The sequence below is a fragment of the Chaetura pelagica genome, unplaced genomic scaffold, assembly GCF_000747805.2.
Source record: "Chaetura pelagica isolate M959 unplaced genomic scaffold, ChaPel_1.0 scaffold45, whole genome shotgun sequence".
Classification (NCBI taxonomy): domain Eukaryota; kingdom Metazoa; phylum Chordata; class Aves; order Apodiformes; family Apodidae; genus Chaetura; species Chaetura pelagica.
In genome coordinates, this window is record NW_009953217.1 from 5,927,200 (window position 1) to 5,942,212 (window position 15,013).

Here is a 15,013-nt window from a genome sequence, read left to right on the forward strand (position 1 = left end):
CCCCCGTCCTTCCCCCCCGGGCTCCCCCGTCCCTCCCCTGCCCTGTGTGGGGCTGTCGCCGAGCTGAGTTGCCCCCCGCGGAGCCCCAGCCTGACTTTCAGTTGTCTCTTTGCTTTGTAGAGTTTAGAGAAGATCATTCAGCGGGATTTCTTCCCTGACGTGGAGAAGCTGCGAGCACAGAAGGAATATCTGGAGGCTGAAGAAAACGGTGATTTGGAGAAAATGAGACAAATTGCTATCAAGTTTGGTTCCTCCTTGGGTAGATCGTCGAGGGACACCCCTGCACCATGTAAGAGCTAATTCACTGCAGCAGAAGGATTTCATATCTGATGTTCCTGCTCTGGTTTATATAACTTTGTGCCTGTGATGCTTAAGGTAGACACTGCATAGGAATTAGTGTGCTGGATTGGGCAGTAGCCCCTGTGGCACAGCAGGTGTCCTGTGCTCTAGTAACCACATGAGCCATGTTTTTTCTGTCACAGATGTTACTCCAGCCACGTTTGAAACCCCAGAAGTGCGTCAAGGTGGTCTTCCAGTGGGGAATAAATCCAAAGCTGGCATCAAAGCTACAGAGGAAGGTAGGAGGATGAAGTTTCTCTAGCTGAATTCTTCACCACCAGGAAAATTCTTTGAGGGCTCTGTCTCCTGTGAGAGTTTTGGGTATTCAGCAGATTTTAAGCAGTTTCTTTTAACTTTCTAGTAGTTGAAAATGATGACTCTGAAGTTGGACTTGGACTTAATGTTTTATGTCATATATATGAGTTCTCAGTTATGGATCTCATTATAGCTATGTCAATTCTTAACTCAGCTGGTCCCTTTGGAAGCAGTACATTTTTCCTATCTCATCTGAAACTAACTCTGTAAGTAAGCAAAGATTGTAAGGGTAGAGCTGTTCATATAGTAAGTTGAAAGTGCCAGGTAGCAGCTGCTCACTGCTGCATTTTCCCTTGAACACAAAGAGCTGTAAACACCACAAAAGATTTAATGTGAAAGTTGGCTAGATGTCTTCCAAAAATATTTTTAATATATATATTTGGTGTATTTATATATATATATATATATATGGTATATTGTCCTGGTTTGACCAAGCTTCATGTTAATTATTAGTGGTCCATAGAAGGGTCAGTGTCAGAAGGGGTCAAGACTGGGGATAGTGCTCTCAGAGGAAGGGAGGCACTAACTTTTCTCAGGCTTCTTCCCTTTTCTTGCTAGGAGAAGCAGAAAAAGATGATAAAGATGCACTTCCCAGCCTGGACAGCTTCTTAGCAAAACACACCAGTGAAGACAATGCTTCGTTTGAGCAGATCATGGAAGTGGCCAAAGAGAAGGAAAAGGTCAAGCATGCCTGGCTGTACAGTGCAGAGGAGGAGTATGCCCAGGTAGGGAAATGTCTTGGCTGTACCTCTGCACTTCCCAAGTGGCACAGCAGGGAAACCCCATTTTGCTGTATTTTTTGTTTAATTAACTAGATTATCTTACCCACCCAATGCTTCATTTCAGTTTTGATTAGCAGATAGCAAAAAAGTTTGGACCATCACAAGTATTGTCATAAGGTGTAATAAACAATGTCATAAACATACTCTTTCTGAGAAGTTAGTTCTTTAGTTCTTACTTGATTTTATCCCAGAACTTCACCTGGAGTTGTTGTTTGCAAGCTCCCCTGGGAGCAGGGTGGTTTCTCAAATGGAAGAGTGTGTCATGCCAGGTGCAGCTGAGCTTGTGGTGGAGCTCCCCAAGTTGTGTCTGCCTGGTTAAAAGATTGCAGAATCCTGTTTCAGACCTGATGTTGTGGTTTTTTTCCTTTTTATTCCCATCTCCCTTTCAGCGCCGAACTGAGAACCTGGCACTTCCCTCAGCAGAGCAGCAAGCTCTGGAGAATGTGAAGGCTGGGCTGGAGACCTGGGAGTACACAGCTCGGAACACCCTCATGTATTATCCAACAGGTGAGGTGTGCAGGTGTCTCAGGAGAGGCATTGGTTCTAGGTGGCTTGACTCCAAACAGGGCTTTACAGAGCTCCACTAGGTGACTGAGCAGCTCTTCCTGGTAACACTGCACCTTTTCTTCTCTGAAGATCATATATGTGAATTGTTTTGGTTTTTTTTTTTCTTTTCTTCCTTTGTACTTTGCTCCTTTGCCTGTGACTGCAAAGTTTGATCATGTCCTTTTTGTCAGTGAGAAGCACAGTGTCTGTGAACTTTCTAGTAGTTGAAAATGATGACTCTGAAGTTGGACTTGGACTTAATGTTTTATGTCATATATATGAGTTCTCAGTTATGGATCTCATTATAGCTATGTCAATTCTTAACTCAGCTGGTCCCTTTGGAAGCAGCACATTTTTCCTATCTCATCTGAAACTAACTCTGTAAGTAAGCAAAGATTGTAAGGGTAGAGCTGTTCATATAGTAAGTTGAAAGTGCCAGGTAGCAGCTGCTCACTGCTGCATTTTCCCTTGAACACAAAGAGCTGTAAACACCACAAAAGATTTAATGTGAAAGTTGGCTAGATGTCTTCCAAAAATATTTTTAATATATATATTTGGTGTATTTATATATATATATATATATATGGTATATTGTCCTGGTTTGACCAAGCTTCATGTTAATTATTAGTGGTCCATAGAAGGGTCAGTGTCAGAAGGGGTCAAGACTGGGGATAGTGCTCTCAGAGGAAGGGAGGCACTAACTTTTCTCAGGCTTCTTCCCTTTTCTTGCTAGGAGAAGCAGAAAAAGATGATAAAGATGCACTTCCCAGCCTGGACAGCTTCTTAGCAAAACACACCAGTGAAGACAATGCTTCGTTTGAGCAGATCATGGAAGTGGCCAAAGAGAAGGAAAAGGTCAAGCATGCCTGGCTGTACAGTGCAGAGGAGGAGTATGCCCAGGTAGGGAAATGTCTTGGCTGTACCTCTGCACTTCCCAAGTGGCACAGCAGGGAAACCCCATTTTGCTGTATTTTTTGTTTAATTAACTAGATTATCTTACCCACCCAATGCTTCATTTCAGTTTTGATTAGCAGATAGCAAAAAAGTTTGGACCATCACAAGTATTGTCATAAGGTGTAATAAACAATGTCATAAACATACTCTTTCTGAGAAGTTAGTTCTTTAGTTCTTACTTGATTTTATCCCAGAACTTCACCTGGAGTTGTTGTTTGCAAGCTCTCCTGGGAGCAGGGTGGTTTCTCAAATGGAAGAGTGTGTCATGCCAGGTGCAGCTGAGCTTGTGGTGGAGCTCCCCAAGTTGTGTCTGCCTGGTTAAAAGATTGCAGGATCCTGTTTCAGACCTGATGTTGTGGTTTTTTTCCTTTTTATTCCCATCTCCCTTTCAGCGCCGAACTGAGAACCTGGCACTTCCCTCAGCAGAGCAGCAAGCTCTGGAGAATGTGAAGGCTGGGCTGGAGACCTGGGAGTACACAGCTCGGAACACCCTCATGTATTATCCAACAGGTGAGGTGTGCAGGTGTCTCAGGAGAGGCATTGGTTCTAGGTGGCTTGACTCCAAACAGGGCTTTACAGAGCTCCACTAGGTGACTGAGCAGCTCTTCCTGGTAACACTGCACCTTTTCTTCTCTGAAGATCATATATGTGAATTGTTTTGGTTTTTTTTTTTCTTTTCTTCCTTTGTACTTTGCTCCTTTGCCTGTGACTGCAAAGTTTGATCATGTCCTTTTTGTCAGTGAGAAGCACAGTGTCTGTGTTACAGCAGCACTTGCTTTCCAGAGCCAAAGCTCTTTCCAATTTGGTCTGTCTTACTTGTGGACACTTTCTTGTCACCTTTGTTTGTTCTTTGCTTCTACTCAAAGATTGCTCCAGTGGCTTGTTGGTCCCTTGGTTGCTATAGAAAACTACATCATTTTATAAACAGTTTCCTTTCTGACTATAAATGTACAATTTATTGTTTCTGCAACCAATCTGTGAAGTAGAGAAAAGGAAGTCTTTTCTAAAATAATCCCTAAAGTCTGATCTTAATTTATACATTTCAGGTTTTACAAAGCATGTGTCCAGTGCAAATCTTGTTATAATTGCTAGAGATAGACACTGCACTTGCTGGTGGATTCTGTGTTGTGTACGAATGGGTGGCAAATGTCATGTTGGTTGGGAGCTTTAGAGCACATTGCCTGGTGTTACCTGAGCTCTTCCTGACAAGACTCTCTGGATTTCCAGGTGTACCTGATGAGGATGATGTGTTTAAGAAGCCCAGGGAAGTTGTGCATCGAAACACACGTTTTGTGAAGGACCCTTTTAGCCAAGCTGTGAGCAAGTCACAGCTCCAACAAGCTGCAGCCCTCAATGCCCAGGTTGGATAATTTTCCTTCTGACTAAAACCTTGTTGGACTCTGCCCTCTGGTTTTGCTCATCAACCAGGACAGCTCTGTGTGTCCTGGGTACAGCTGACTCATACTCTTCTCCACATGAGTGGCATTGTCTTTTTCTGTTTCAGTACAAACTGGGCAAAGTGGGACCCGATGGGAAAGAGCTGATACCCCAAGAGTCTCCAAAAGTGAATGGATATGGATTTGTAGCTACCCCCTCTCCTGCCCCTGGTAAGACAGTTGTCTTTTGTTTTGGGTTTTTTTTTTTTTCTGATGCAAGAGGACTGGAGCTGCACTTATTGTGATGTTCTGTGTGTTGAGTGCTGGGGTGTTGTGGTTTTAGACAATTCTATCTGTGTGTGCCTCATGAGCTGGTGACTTTCTTGTGTACTGTGTATGCCAGTTTGATGCAGGGCCTAAATCCTGGTCCAGGCCCCAGGCAGAGGTCATTCTGTGCCTGAGAGGCTCTGAACCAGCTGCTGTACCATTGCTTAGGAATCATCTAGAGGGTGCTGAGCCTCCTTAGGCAACAGGGATGCTGTGGCTGCTTCTTGTATCCCTGGGTGATGCTTTTCTACAGCTTAAAGATAAGAACTGAAACATTTCACAAACATTAACCTTTTAACAAGTTCAGTTGCTTATTTTTCAAAAAAAGGAGCATTCATGTCAATGTCCAGTAGTTTGCTGAGTGGTGGCTTAGCCTGTCTAAAAATTGAAACATAATGAGGCCTTTCCTCCAGGAAGCCTGTAGGTGGCATTTGGAGCCCACCTCCTTTCTCCACTGTAAATGCCTTTTCCAAACCCAGAAAAGCAGGATTTTCTAGACAGTGACCTAACCTGGCTCTTAGAATCTATTTTGCAGTTGTAGCTGTTAGGCAAAGGGCAGTCACTGCTACAGGCTGGCCTAGAGAATTGAGGGTATGTTTGGCTATTACATGTATCTTAAGTCCTCTGCTCATTTTCCTGCTTTTAAATAGTTTCCCATGTTGAAAGAGTTTCCATACAATGGCAGAGAGGAAGGCTAGTGCTGTAGGGCAAAAAATGAAGGTGGCACTAAGCAAAAACTCACCAAATGGAAAATAAACACATGAATTGACAGGGTCTGGCTGTAGTAACCTAGAGGGTGGTACAGCCAGAGACAATGCTGGGATTTTAAGGTGATGCCCTTTTAATGGGAACCACATGTTACTGTTCAGTGTTGGCTGGAATTTCCTCTGCCAGGGAGGGGCTCCTTGGTGTGCTGATGAACTTGCTGCATTTCATAGTTTGCTTCTCTGAGTTCTTTGTGGTGAATGAATAGTCAAATGTCTTGCATGAGAGTGACTTCTAAAATTTTATTTTAGGTGTGAATGAGTCTCCTTTTATGACATGGGGGGAAATTGAAAGCACCCCTTTGCGCCTGGAAGGGTCAGAAACACCCTATATGGACAGAACACCTGGACCAGCCTTCAAGGTATTTCATGTCGGGAGTCAGCATGTCATTCTTTTTAGGGGGGAAGGACTAAGGAAGGAAAGGCAAGTGAGTAACGAGTAGATTAACATTGTTTTGGGACTTGGGGCACCTCTCTGGGCTATGTTCCTAGTCCTTGAGACTAAGAATCTTTGGAGAGTGGAGGTGGACGTGGTTCCACATGAAAGCTACTTGGAGATACCTGAGGTGGGACACGTACTGTTAACAGGAGAGTGAGACTCAGCATTTTATGAGAGGCTCAGAGAAAGGGGCTTCCAGAGGAAGCTGGAGAGACACATGATCTCCCTGATCTTAATATGTGAATGGGTAGAAATTGTAGGATTTCCCTCTGCCTTGATCTTCTGGCTGTGTAAGCCTGAGGCAGGTGTATCACTTGAGAGCAGAAAAGACACTCTGTCACTCTGTCTCTGTTAATGGCAGTTGGCCCTGCATGCTACCTGACTTCTGGTGCCATTGAATGTATGGTGGCTGAGTCTCTTAGTTTAAGAAGGGTGTAATTTGCTGTATGTGCCTTTGTTTAGTCAGGCTCTGAAGCCCTTGACTGGTTCTCCTGCTGTTTAGCAATGTCTGTTTGCCTGGGAGCTGGCTGGCTGCAGGCCAGGCCAGCCAAGACACAGGTGACATTGTTTGACTAGGAGAGACAGCAGGAGGAAATGCCAGAGGTAACAGCTGCTTCCTTGGCTGAACTGGTTGTACCATTTTTGTTACTTGCTAAGGCAGGTTGAAGGTCTCTCTGTGTCCTCTCCAGCTTTTATACAGCAGCAGAGAGGTATGGGCCGACCCCACTTCTCCCCAGTTTAGGTCCCAGTAGTCAAAGGTGCTTTGAGTCAGTGATGCAGCACTCCAAGTGCCTTGGCCAGTGACCTGTGTGCTGCATTGATAGATCCTGGAGCCCGGGCGCCGGGAGAGGCTGGGACTCAAGATGGCCAATGAAGTGGCAGCTAAAAACCGAGCCAAGAAGCAGGAGGCAATTCGGAAAGTCACAGAAAACTTGGCCAGGTGAGGCTTCTGTTCTGACAGCAGAATTGGGGATGGGGCTGTTCTGATGGGATTTTCAACCACGCATAGAAAGGGGGCAGTGATAAAGAGTGCTGGAAGCAGGAGGTACAGCCAGACTGAAAGTTTCTACAAATTAAAAAAATCAGTTCCTGAGGGAAAGTGACTGGTGGCTGTCCCTGCTGCTTCCTCCTGTCAGCATTAGTGTCCTGTCCTGCAGCCACCCAGCAATGCCTCTGGATCCCTGTCCTGCCTCACTGCAAAGAGCAGACATGATAAGGCAAGGCCTGGCTGGGGCACAGGAGGACAGAATGGGCTCAGAGGAAAGGGCAGGCAGAGCCACTCAGCTCTGGGAGGGATGCAGGAGGTTTCTCTGTCACTTGTCTCCCTGGAGACATGGGCTGTGTTTACCTGCAGGCAGAATGATTGCTGCAGCCAGTGGATCTGGCCTGTGGGGGGAGTGGGCACTGAGCCTCTTGTGGAAGCATTGATACTCTTTCTGATAAATGGCAGATTTTTACTGTCAAATTGTTTAAAACTGTTTATTCCATTCCAGCCTTACTCCAAAAGGACTAAGCCCAGCAATGTCACCAGCTTTGCAGAGACTGGTGAACAGGACTGCAAGTAAATACACAGACAAGGCCTTGAGAGCCAGCTATACCCCTTCCCCAGCCCACACAGGAACTCCTGGCTACAAGACCCCAGGAAACGGGCCTCACACACCCACAAGCACCCCACAGCCTCCAGCAGTATCTCAGACACCAGCATCTCAGGATACTACATCCATCACAGACAATTTACTGCAGCTTCCTAAAAGAAGGAAGGCATCTGATTTCTTCTGAATATTCCAGTCATCAGCAAGATGATAGTGATGTGGCCCTGCTCAGCTGTCTGCAAACTGGATGCTGTGAGACATTGTTAGTGAGGGAGGGGTCTAGATACAGCTGTGAGAACAGAAGCCAGCAGCTACAAGATCTGGGACCAGAGCTACTCTAGATTACATAGCTGAAATAGCCTGTGATGTGCTTTTTGGAAGCATCTCCTGCTGTGGTGTAACTCTCCTTTGAACTGCATGGGTGGGATGCACAGGGCTGCTGTAAGAAAATGATGCTTCCTGCAGTGGCAGAGAAGGTTCTGGACTCTTGGAAAAATGTTGATAATTTTTTAAAGATTGATTTCTCTTTCTAAGATGGCTATGCATTTAATTACCTTTCTGTACAAATATGTCTATTTATAAAATGTGGGAAACCTTCCTAAAAGGTTGGACTGGACTTTATTCCAGCTTGTCAAACATGTTTGATTTTGTACTTTGCAGAAGGGGTGAGGTGTATTTTGAGACATGACTCAGAATTTTACTGGGCTTCTCTTTAATCCAAGTGGAGCTTAAACAGATGCTCTTGAACATAGAGTGGGCCTGTCAAAAGAGTTGGTACATTCTGAAAACAGTGTGCAGACTGTTTCAGACATCAGTTCACACTTTGTAATAACCTGCCCTCTTACTTAACTGAATCCAAAGTGTGGTTGATGCACATGTGAATTCTGCAGCCAGAACTTGAGAAATGTGAGCATAAGAGCTGTGAAGTGTCAGCAGCACTGGAAGAAACTTTGCAATGTACTTTGACAGTAACTTCTCATCCTCACAAACCGTATCAGGCAGGTCTTGTGGGAATAGTGGTTAAGCTGTTTGTTCACCTCAGCAGATGTACTGTCTTCTCTTGCTATACTTTGTACAACAAAAGAGGAGGACTACTGCTGAAAGGGTCCAGAGAAGCTGAAGCTGAGAACCAGCAGTTCATAAATTAGGCCAATTTTGTGATATTGTTAGAACCAGCCATGCTTGAGAGGATCCTGTTTCCATCTCCTTCCCTTTCTGCAAAATGGGATTTGGCTTGATGCTTGTGCTCAGGCTTTCCTTCCCACAGGCTTTGGGAATGCTCCCCTTCTGCAGCTGGCAAATGGGAAGGGATCATGAAATTTGAAGTCTGCACACATGAGTGTTTCGAAACTGTGTTTATTCACAACCTCTGAGACACATTGGGCTGGAGCAAGTGGTAAGTGAGGTCCCTGCACTCTACAGCTAGGTGCTTTGAGCTGGGCAAGGACATTAAAGTGTGGACCATTGTATGCAGGATGACATGCAGGCTCCAGATGTCAGAAATCTTGGGGTAGCAAGGAATGCTCTGTAGCACTTCAGGGGCTGCATAAACAGCAGGCCCAGCAAAGGGTTTGTTCAGAATAGTTCTGTTTTCATCCTGAGACAAGGGTTTGGAAAAGGCAAATTCTCACAGCATGACACTTAGTCTTCATTGGGAAAGATGTCTGAGTTGTAGCAATGCTTGATGCCCCTGTGCAGGGCACTCAAAAGGACCTTTCAGTCCTGCTATAAAGCTACAAAAGTATGTTATCCAGGGCAAATCTTCACATCAAGTTACTGAGAGACAGTAACTTGAGAGACATGGGTTGTACTCTGCCTTGTTCATCAAATGATCTTTATATTTATATTTTAGTTTTGCTAACAGGATGGAAGTAGCTTAAATGTTCTTTCCCAAAAGATACCTAAGTCTTTTTGTATTTACTCACCTGTCAGGTGAAATTTTGTCTGTCTTCATTTTGAATGTCTCAGATGAACTTCCAGTCCCCAGATGGGTTTGCTTCTGGTTTATTGTGGTATTGTTCCTCTTCAGTCAGCTTTCCTCAACAGGGATGGGAAGCTGCTTTTCTTATTTTCACTGGGACTGTGCTCAAGAACTGTTGGCTTTGCGTATTTTGTTGTTTGTGCTGTGTTGGTTTTTGTTTTGTTTTGTTTTTCCCCATAAGCTTGTTAGGGGAAGGTGGCGACTTCTCATAAGTTTATTTCCTTGTTGTTCATCCAGCCCTTCTGTTTTGGAGCTCTGACAATTGGCTTCTTTTGTGAGCTCTGCAGCTGGCTTGTTCTTAAACCCTTTCTGGGTGAGGGAGTTATGTTTTAACTTCCATCTTCTGTTGTTCTTGAGAAAAGCTCACACCAACACCTTCCTCAGAATGGCTCAGAGATGATTGTTTTGCATATTGATTGCTTCACTGTAATCAGCCTCTGAGGCTTTTTGTTTTGTGGTGATTTCAGCTTTTTCCCATTTGTTTTTACAGCTGCAAAGTGTGTGACTCCAAAGACTTGATGTTGATGATCACACCACAGAGAGGGGCTAGGAACAATCCTGCTTGATCCACCAGCATGGATGGCAGTGTCATTCTGAAGAACAGAAGTGATGCTTGATGAGAGCCAGACTGGGGCTCTTGTTTGATTTTTAATTTTTTTCTGCCCGTTCTTTGAAACTTCTGGCTAATTTTTATAGTTAGCAAAGAAATCCCCCCACAACCTGAAGAGCAGTTTTAACCATACAGAGCCTGCACTGAGAGCTGTGACTGCTCCAGTAGGAGCTGACCTTTGAGTGTGGGATGAGCACTTGTGTGGTGGGATCCAGCCTGGAGAGGCACTGAGCACCTTTTAGCAGGAAGCAGGTGTAGCCACACGTGTGCACTTCTTGCACCACACCTGAGGACAAGACAGCCTGTGTGACATTTGGCAGGCTGGACATGTGCTATAACCAGGTGATGTTTTACCCAGGGAACATCCTCTAAGCAGTGTCTGCACTTTCTGTAAGGTCTGGGGTGTATGATGCCTCATTGATGTTTGTGGAAAGCTTCCTCTTGGGCACTTTCCACTGCCACTTCCAAAACTCATGTCCCTCCCTATGGAAAAACCCTTCCAAGGGACTGGAGTTTTATAGTGCACTATAATGGAGAGAGGAATTCTGATACCTGAGAATAATTAGTTCCATGTTGTGCAGTCCATGCTTAAAAGCAGATTGCATTAAATATCCTGTGGGTCAGTGTTGATTTTCTGTTAGTCCCCAAGTGAATTAACCTAAAGAGCCCTACTAAAATCACAGTTTCAGTTCTGCCAGGGTGAAGGGCCTTCATGTATTTGTTGGGAATGTAATTTATTTTCAGTGAAATGCTGTAAAACTGGATCTCTTGAGGGGGATGCTGTGCTCTTCAGATGGGCTATTCCTGTAACACCTGCTGCAGTGTCTGGTCTGTGCTTCCTGCTGCAGTTCAGCCCCTGCAATCTGTAATTAGAGCATTAGTGGGCTCTTTGTTGCCAGGTTTTATTTTTTTTTGCTCGTGTAACACCAGCAGACAATGTACCTTACAGGGTCAAAGCCAGGGTGAAAAAAAATCTTGGTTGATGGTGACTCATGATTTTTTCCTCCCATTTTTCAGAGGATTCTTCTCACTGTTCTGTGTCTGCATTTTCCTCTGTGCAAGGCCCAGACATGCTTCCTCCTTCAGCCAAAATAGCCTCCAGAGCTCCCTAAAGCTGCAGAGGTGGTTGGTGGTGAGTGGTAGGGCTCTCCTGGGTGGGAGGGCTGGCTGTGGGGGGGTCCTGGCTGCTTGCAAGAAATCATGGGAGCCCCAGTGGAGCTGGGGCCATGTGGTGTGACATGGGGCTGTAACATCAGAGACTGTGGATGCTTCCTTGTGTAGACTGGGGTTTGGCTCCTTGCCCCAGGCAGGGAAGAAAATGAGGGACCCTAAGGGCTTCTTGCTCTTGTAAGTGGACAGAAAATAGGGGCTTTATGGCTGATTTGGGGAACAGCAGGGGGTAATTCTTAAAAAGTTGCAAGAACTGTTAGTGAGGAGGAGGGATGAGTTGCTGAAACCTGGATGGAGAAGGCAGGCTCAGATGCCTTGAAGAAGCCAAATGCTGATTACAACGAGAGAGTCCTGCTCTTTGTGGGGAAAGAAAATGCTAAGCAGCAACACAGGGTGAGAAGGGAAACTCTCAGTTACACCTGCCATGCTTTGAGCAGAAAGCCAGGCTGGAGTAGTCAGAGGAGAGGTGGGGGCACTGCCGTGGGGCTCCAACTCAGTTTTGGCCATGAGCCAGGTCTTGCAGGGACCTGAGTCTGCAATGGGACTTCCCAAAGGCACCAAAGCTTGTTCCTTCTGTATGAGCACTTCCCTAGGGCAGAGGTAGCCACCCCTGCACCCACCTGAAAGTGGGTTCCAGTGAGGTCTCAGGGCTGCTTTCTGCTTCTCTGATTATTTAGCTCAGAAGGGAAGCTGTGGTTGCAGATACTACGTTGTTTTGGAGGACTAAGCTAAATCTCTGCAAAAATAAAGGAAATTAATCTGCTTACTCAGGGAAGGGGGAGACAGAGCAATTCCCACTTCCTTATATTTGGATTTGTTGCCTCAACCCCAGCTGGCTGCAGCTGGTCCCACAGCAGGGGCTGCAAACCCCAGCTTAGAGCCAGGCCAGGGGGAGAGCTGGGTTCAGCCTCCATCCCTGTGAGCCCCTTCCCACATCCCAGGCACAGCAGCTTCTCTCCACTCATTTTTGGGCACAGGTGATCTGCACTCACTGGTCAGAAACACGTTCCCAGTGGGACACCTGGGCTGATCCAGCTCCTGCACACCCAGAGGCATTTGGTGTGTTTTCTTTAGCACGGTCCATCCTTGCCCCTCCTCCCTGGGGCATTGGGCTGCCCCCAGCTACCCTGGACACAGCTCCCAGTGTCCCAGTCTCCCACTCAGGGCTTGTGTGGCCACACAAGGTGGCCCTGCCTGGGGCTCCTGCAGCTGGGCCAGGCCATTGGCAGTCCCATCACCTTGGTACCCCCAGCGTTACGATGCTGGGCACAGCCTGGTGCAGGGCAAGGGGAGCCTCTTACCCCTCACCTTTGTGCTCCTGTGTGACCAGGCCATTCATTACCTATTCCCTCAGCTGCTGTGCTGTTTGTGGTGCTTACATGCATGCTCCAGACCTGGCACACGGGCTGTGGGAACAAGGGCTGTTTTCCTGGGTGAGAAGCCAGGGAGGAGCAACCGTACCCTGCTGGGAGGGGAGCGCTGCTGGCACGCCAGAGGCATCACAGAGCATTTACTTCTATGTGGGCCATGGGGTGTCATGGGCTTGGGGTGTAGAAGGAATGTCCTGGATCAGCCTGGGTGCAGCTGGGCTGAGAACAGCTTCTCCCCACAGCATCCCTCAGGAGGAACAAAGCTGGGGCGTTTGATGCTCGTGCCTTGGTGCTGGAGGATGTCGTCACTCCTCCGGTCCCCACGGGCACTCAGATCGTGACAGTACTTGGCAGCCCAGGAGAGCTGGCAAAATGGGTTTTGTCCTAAATCTTCAGCACCCCCTTGCTTCTCATGACGCAGTCCAGCACGTCCCCAGGCACACGTGTCCTCTGCCGAGGGCTCACAGGTCCAGGTGGTGGAGCCACAGCTTGTACTTGCTGCTATCCCAGCTCGGGGTCTTTGTGGGCACCAGTTTCCACTGCTACTTTAAACATGACACTTAACTAAGAGCTTATCCCTGGTCCTGCTGTCCTGAGCACAGGCAGGGGCTGGGGGGAAGGAGAAGCAATGTGAGAGTAGAGGTACCTGTACATCCATCAGGAATATTCCCGAGGGAAGTTTGCTGCTGGGTATAAAGAGTAATTGGTCTCAACAGGGAATCAGAGACTGTATGACTTGGTTAAAATGCTCCTTACTGGAATGCCCATGTTTTATCTGAAAACTTTAAATTGTAGCATAAAAGCAAAAACCACTTTGTTGTAACATACTTCTAGATACTTTAGTTCAACAACATTACAACAACAACAATAATACTACTAATAATAATACAACTTCCCAGGCAGCATCCCAGCTTTTGGCTTTACTGAAAAGCTGGAATTCCCTGCAAAGGAAAGTGCTGATTCCCTGTGACCCCAGCAGCCACCATGGGATGTCCACTACACCTGGTTCTGCCTGAACACTGCTCCTGTTCTCCCCATCATCGGAGGAAATTCCAGCTCAATTTGGGCAGTGGGTGTTGAAGGTGAAATTGCCTTTTGATCCCAAACACCACCCAGACTGACCTCCAGCCTCGGGAGAGCTGTGGCTCTGGGGATAGTGCCACCTCCCCAGGCTGGACTCCTGGCAGGGACAGCCACCACCCTGCCTGGCCTGACGTGCAGCAACACCCAGGGTCAAATTCCTACAGGCACCTGTCATTTTCAGGGCCATTAAAAATTATCTGTGCTGCACAATTAATTCTCTTTATGCATTTCCTCTCTGGCTGGGTCTAGGAACTGGGAACACAGTGTTTCCAGGAGGTATGGGAACACCAATTAGCTCAGGCATTCACATGATGCTGGGAGCTGTCCCACTGGGGCCCCTGGGTGTCACCTGTGCATGTCCTGCATGGCAGGAGATCCCTGCAGATGTGTGAAAACAGGGACTGTCTAATTCTGTGGTGGGCAGGTGGGAGCAGGTTAATGAAGCAGGCTAACAATGGCCAATTTCAGAGCCCCCTGGGGCTGGGAAACCCCAGGGAACCCCAGCGCTTTGGTGGCAACAGGGTGACAGGGCTGGGAAGTCCTCATGGCAGCAGGGAAAGGCCACAGAATCACTTAGGTTGGAAAAGACCTTTAAGATCATCAAGTCCAACCATTAACCCTACTCTACCAAGTCCAGCCCTAAGCCATATCCCCAAGTGCCACATCTAGATGAGTTTTAAACACATCCAGGGATGGTGACTCAGAGACCTCCCTGGGCAGCGCATTTCAATGTCTGACAACCCTTTCCATGAAAAAGTTCTTCCTAATGTCTAGCCTAAACCTCCCCTGGAGCAGCTTGAGGCCATTTCCTCTTGTTCTATCAGCAGTTACTTGTGAGAAGAGACCAGCACCTACCTCTTACAAGGTCCTTCCAGGCAGTTGCAGAGGGCGATGGGGTCTCCCCTCAGCCTCCTTCAGACTGAGCAGCCCCAGTTCCCTCAGCTGCTCCTCGTAAGACTTGTTCCTGAGGCCCTTCCCCAGCTTGGCCGCCCTTCTCTGGACACGCTCCAGCCCCTCGGTGTCTTGTACCGAGGTGCCCCAAACTGGGCACGGGGTTCCAGGTGTGGCCTCACCAGTGCTGAGCACAGAGGGATGGAGGGGGCTGGGAACTGCGGCCCGGGGGACACAGGGGATGGGGAAGGACTGTCTGGTGGAGCTGGGGCTGAGCGGGAATGGCCACGGCGGGCCTGGCAGGGCCATCCCGGGGGAACAGCAGCGGCTGCTCGGTGGGCACAGAGGGCACCGGTGCGGCCATCCAGGGAGGACGGAGGTGGCTGTTGAGGGAGGAGCGGCAAGGAGCGGGCCCGGCCGTCCCGGGGGTGCCGGTCCCGAGGGGCAGGGCCCGGCCGAGCGGCGGGTCCCAGG

The 15,013-nt window shown here is 47.6% G+C and overlaps 3 protein-coding genes across 3 annotated transcripts in view; 2 read left to right on the top strand and 1 right to left on the bottom strand.

The window, feature by feature from the left end:
- The window catches only part of DGCR14 (DiGeorge syndrome critical region gene 14), a 9,175-nt gene extending 1,338 nt beyond the window's left edge, over nucleotides 1-7,837 (top strand). The window contains exons 2-10 of the mRNA XM_009997711.1: nucleotides 121-289; nucleotides 483-578; nucleotides 1,213-1,379; nucleotides 1,826-1,943; nucleotides 4,164-4,297; nucleotides 4,441-4,543; nucleotides 5,656-5,765; nucleotides 6,667-6,782; nucleotides 7,336-7,837. Of these exons, the coding sequence (XP_009996013.1) occupies nucleotides 121-289; nucleotides 483-578; nucleotides 1,213-1,379; nucleotides 1,826-1,943; nucleotides 4,164-4,297; nucleotides 4,441-4,543; nucleotides 5,656-5,765; nucleotides 6,667-6,782; nucleotides 7,336-7,621 (1,299 nt within the window). The 3' untranslated portion in view covers nucleotides 7,622-7,837. The remainder of the gene's footprint in view (nucleotides 1-120; nucleotides 290-482; nucleotides 579-1,212; nucleotides 1,380-1,825; nucleotides 1,944-4,163; nucleotides 4,298-4,440; nucleotides 4,544-5,655; nucleotides 5,766-6,666; nucleotides 6,783-7,335) is intronic.
- Nucleotides 7,838-8,525: 688 nt separating this feature from the next.
- TSSK2 (testis-specific serine kinase 2) lies at nucleotides 8,526-12,534 on the bottom strand. Its single transcript, XM_009997712.1, is given in 4 exon segments — nucleotides 8,526-8,531; nucleotides 8,786-9,031; nucleotides 10,202-10,311; nucleotides 12,504-12,534. Coding segments are annotated over 4 exon segments (393 nt in total).
- A 2,246-nt stretch (nucleotides 12,535-14,780) lies between these two features.
- DGCR2 (DiGeorge syndrome critical region gene 2) overlaps nucleotides 14,781-15,013 on the top strand; it is a 40,339-nt gene continuing 40,106 nt past the window's right edge. Inside the window, exon 1 of the mRNA XM_009997713.1 lies at nucleotides 14,781-14,874. Coding sequence (XP_009996015.1) covers nucleotides 14,781-14,874 — 94 coding nt within the window. The remainder of the gene's footprint in view (nucleotides 14,875-15,013) is intronic.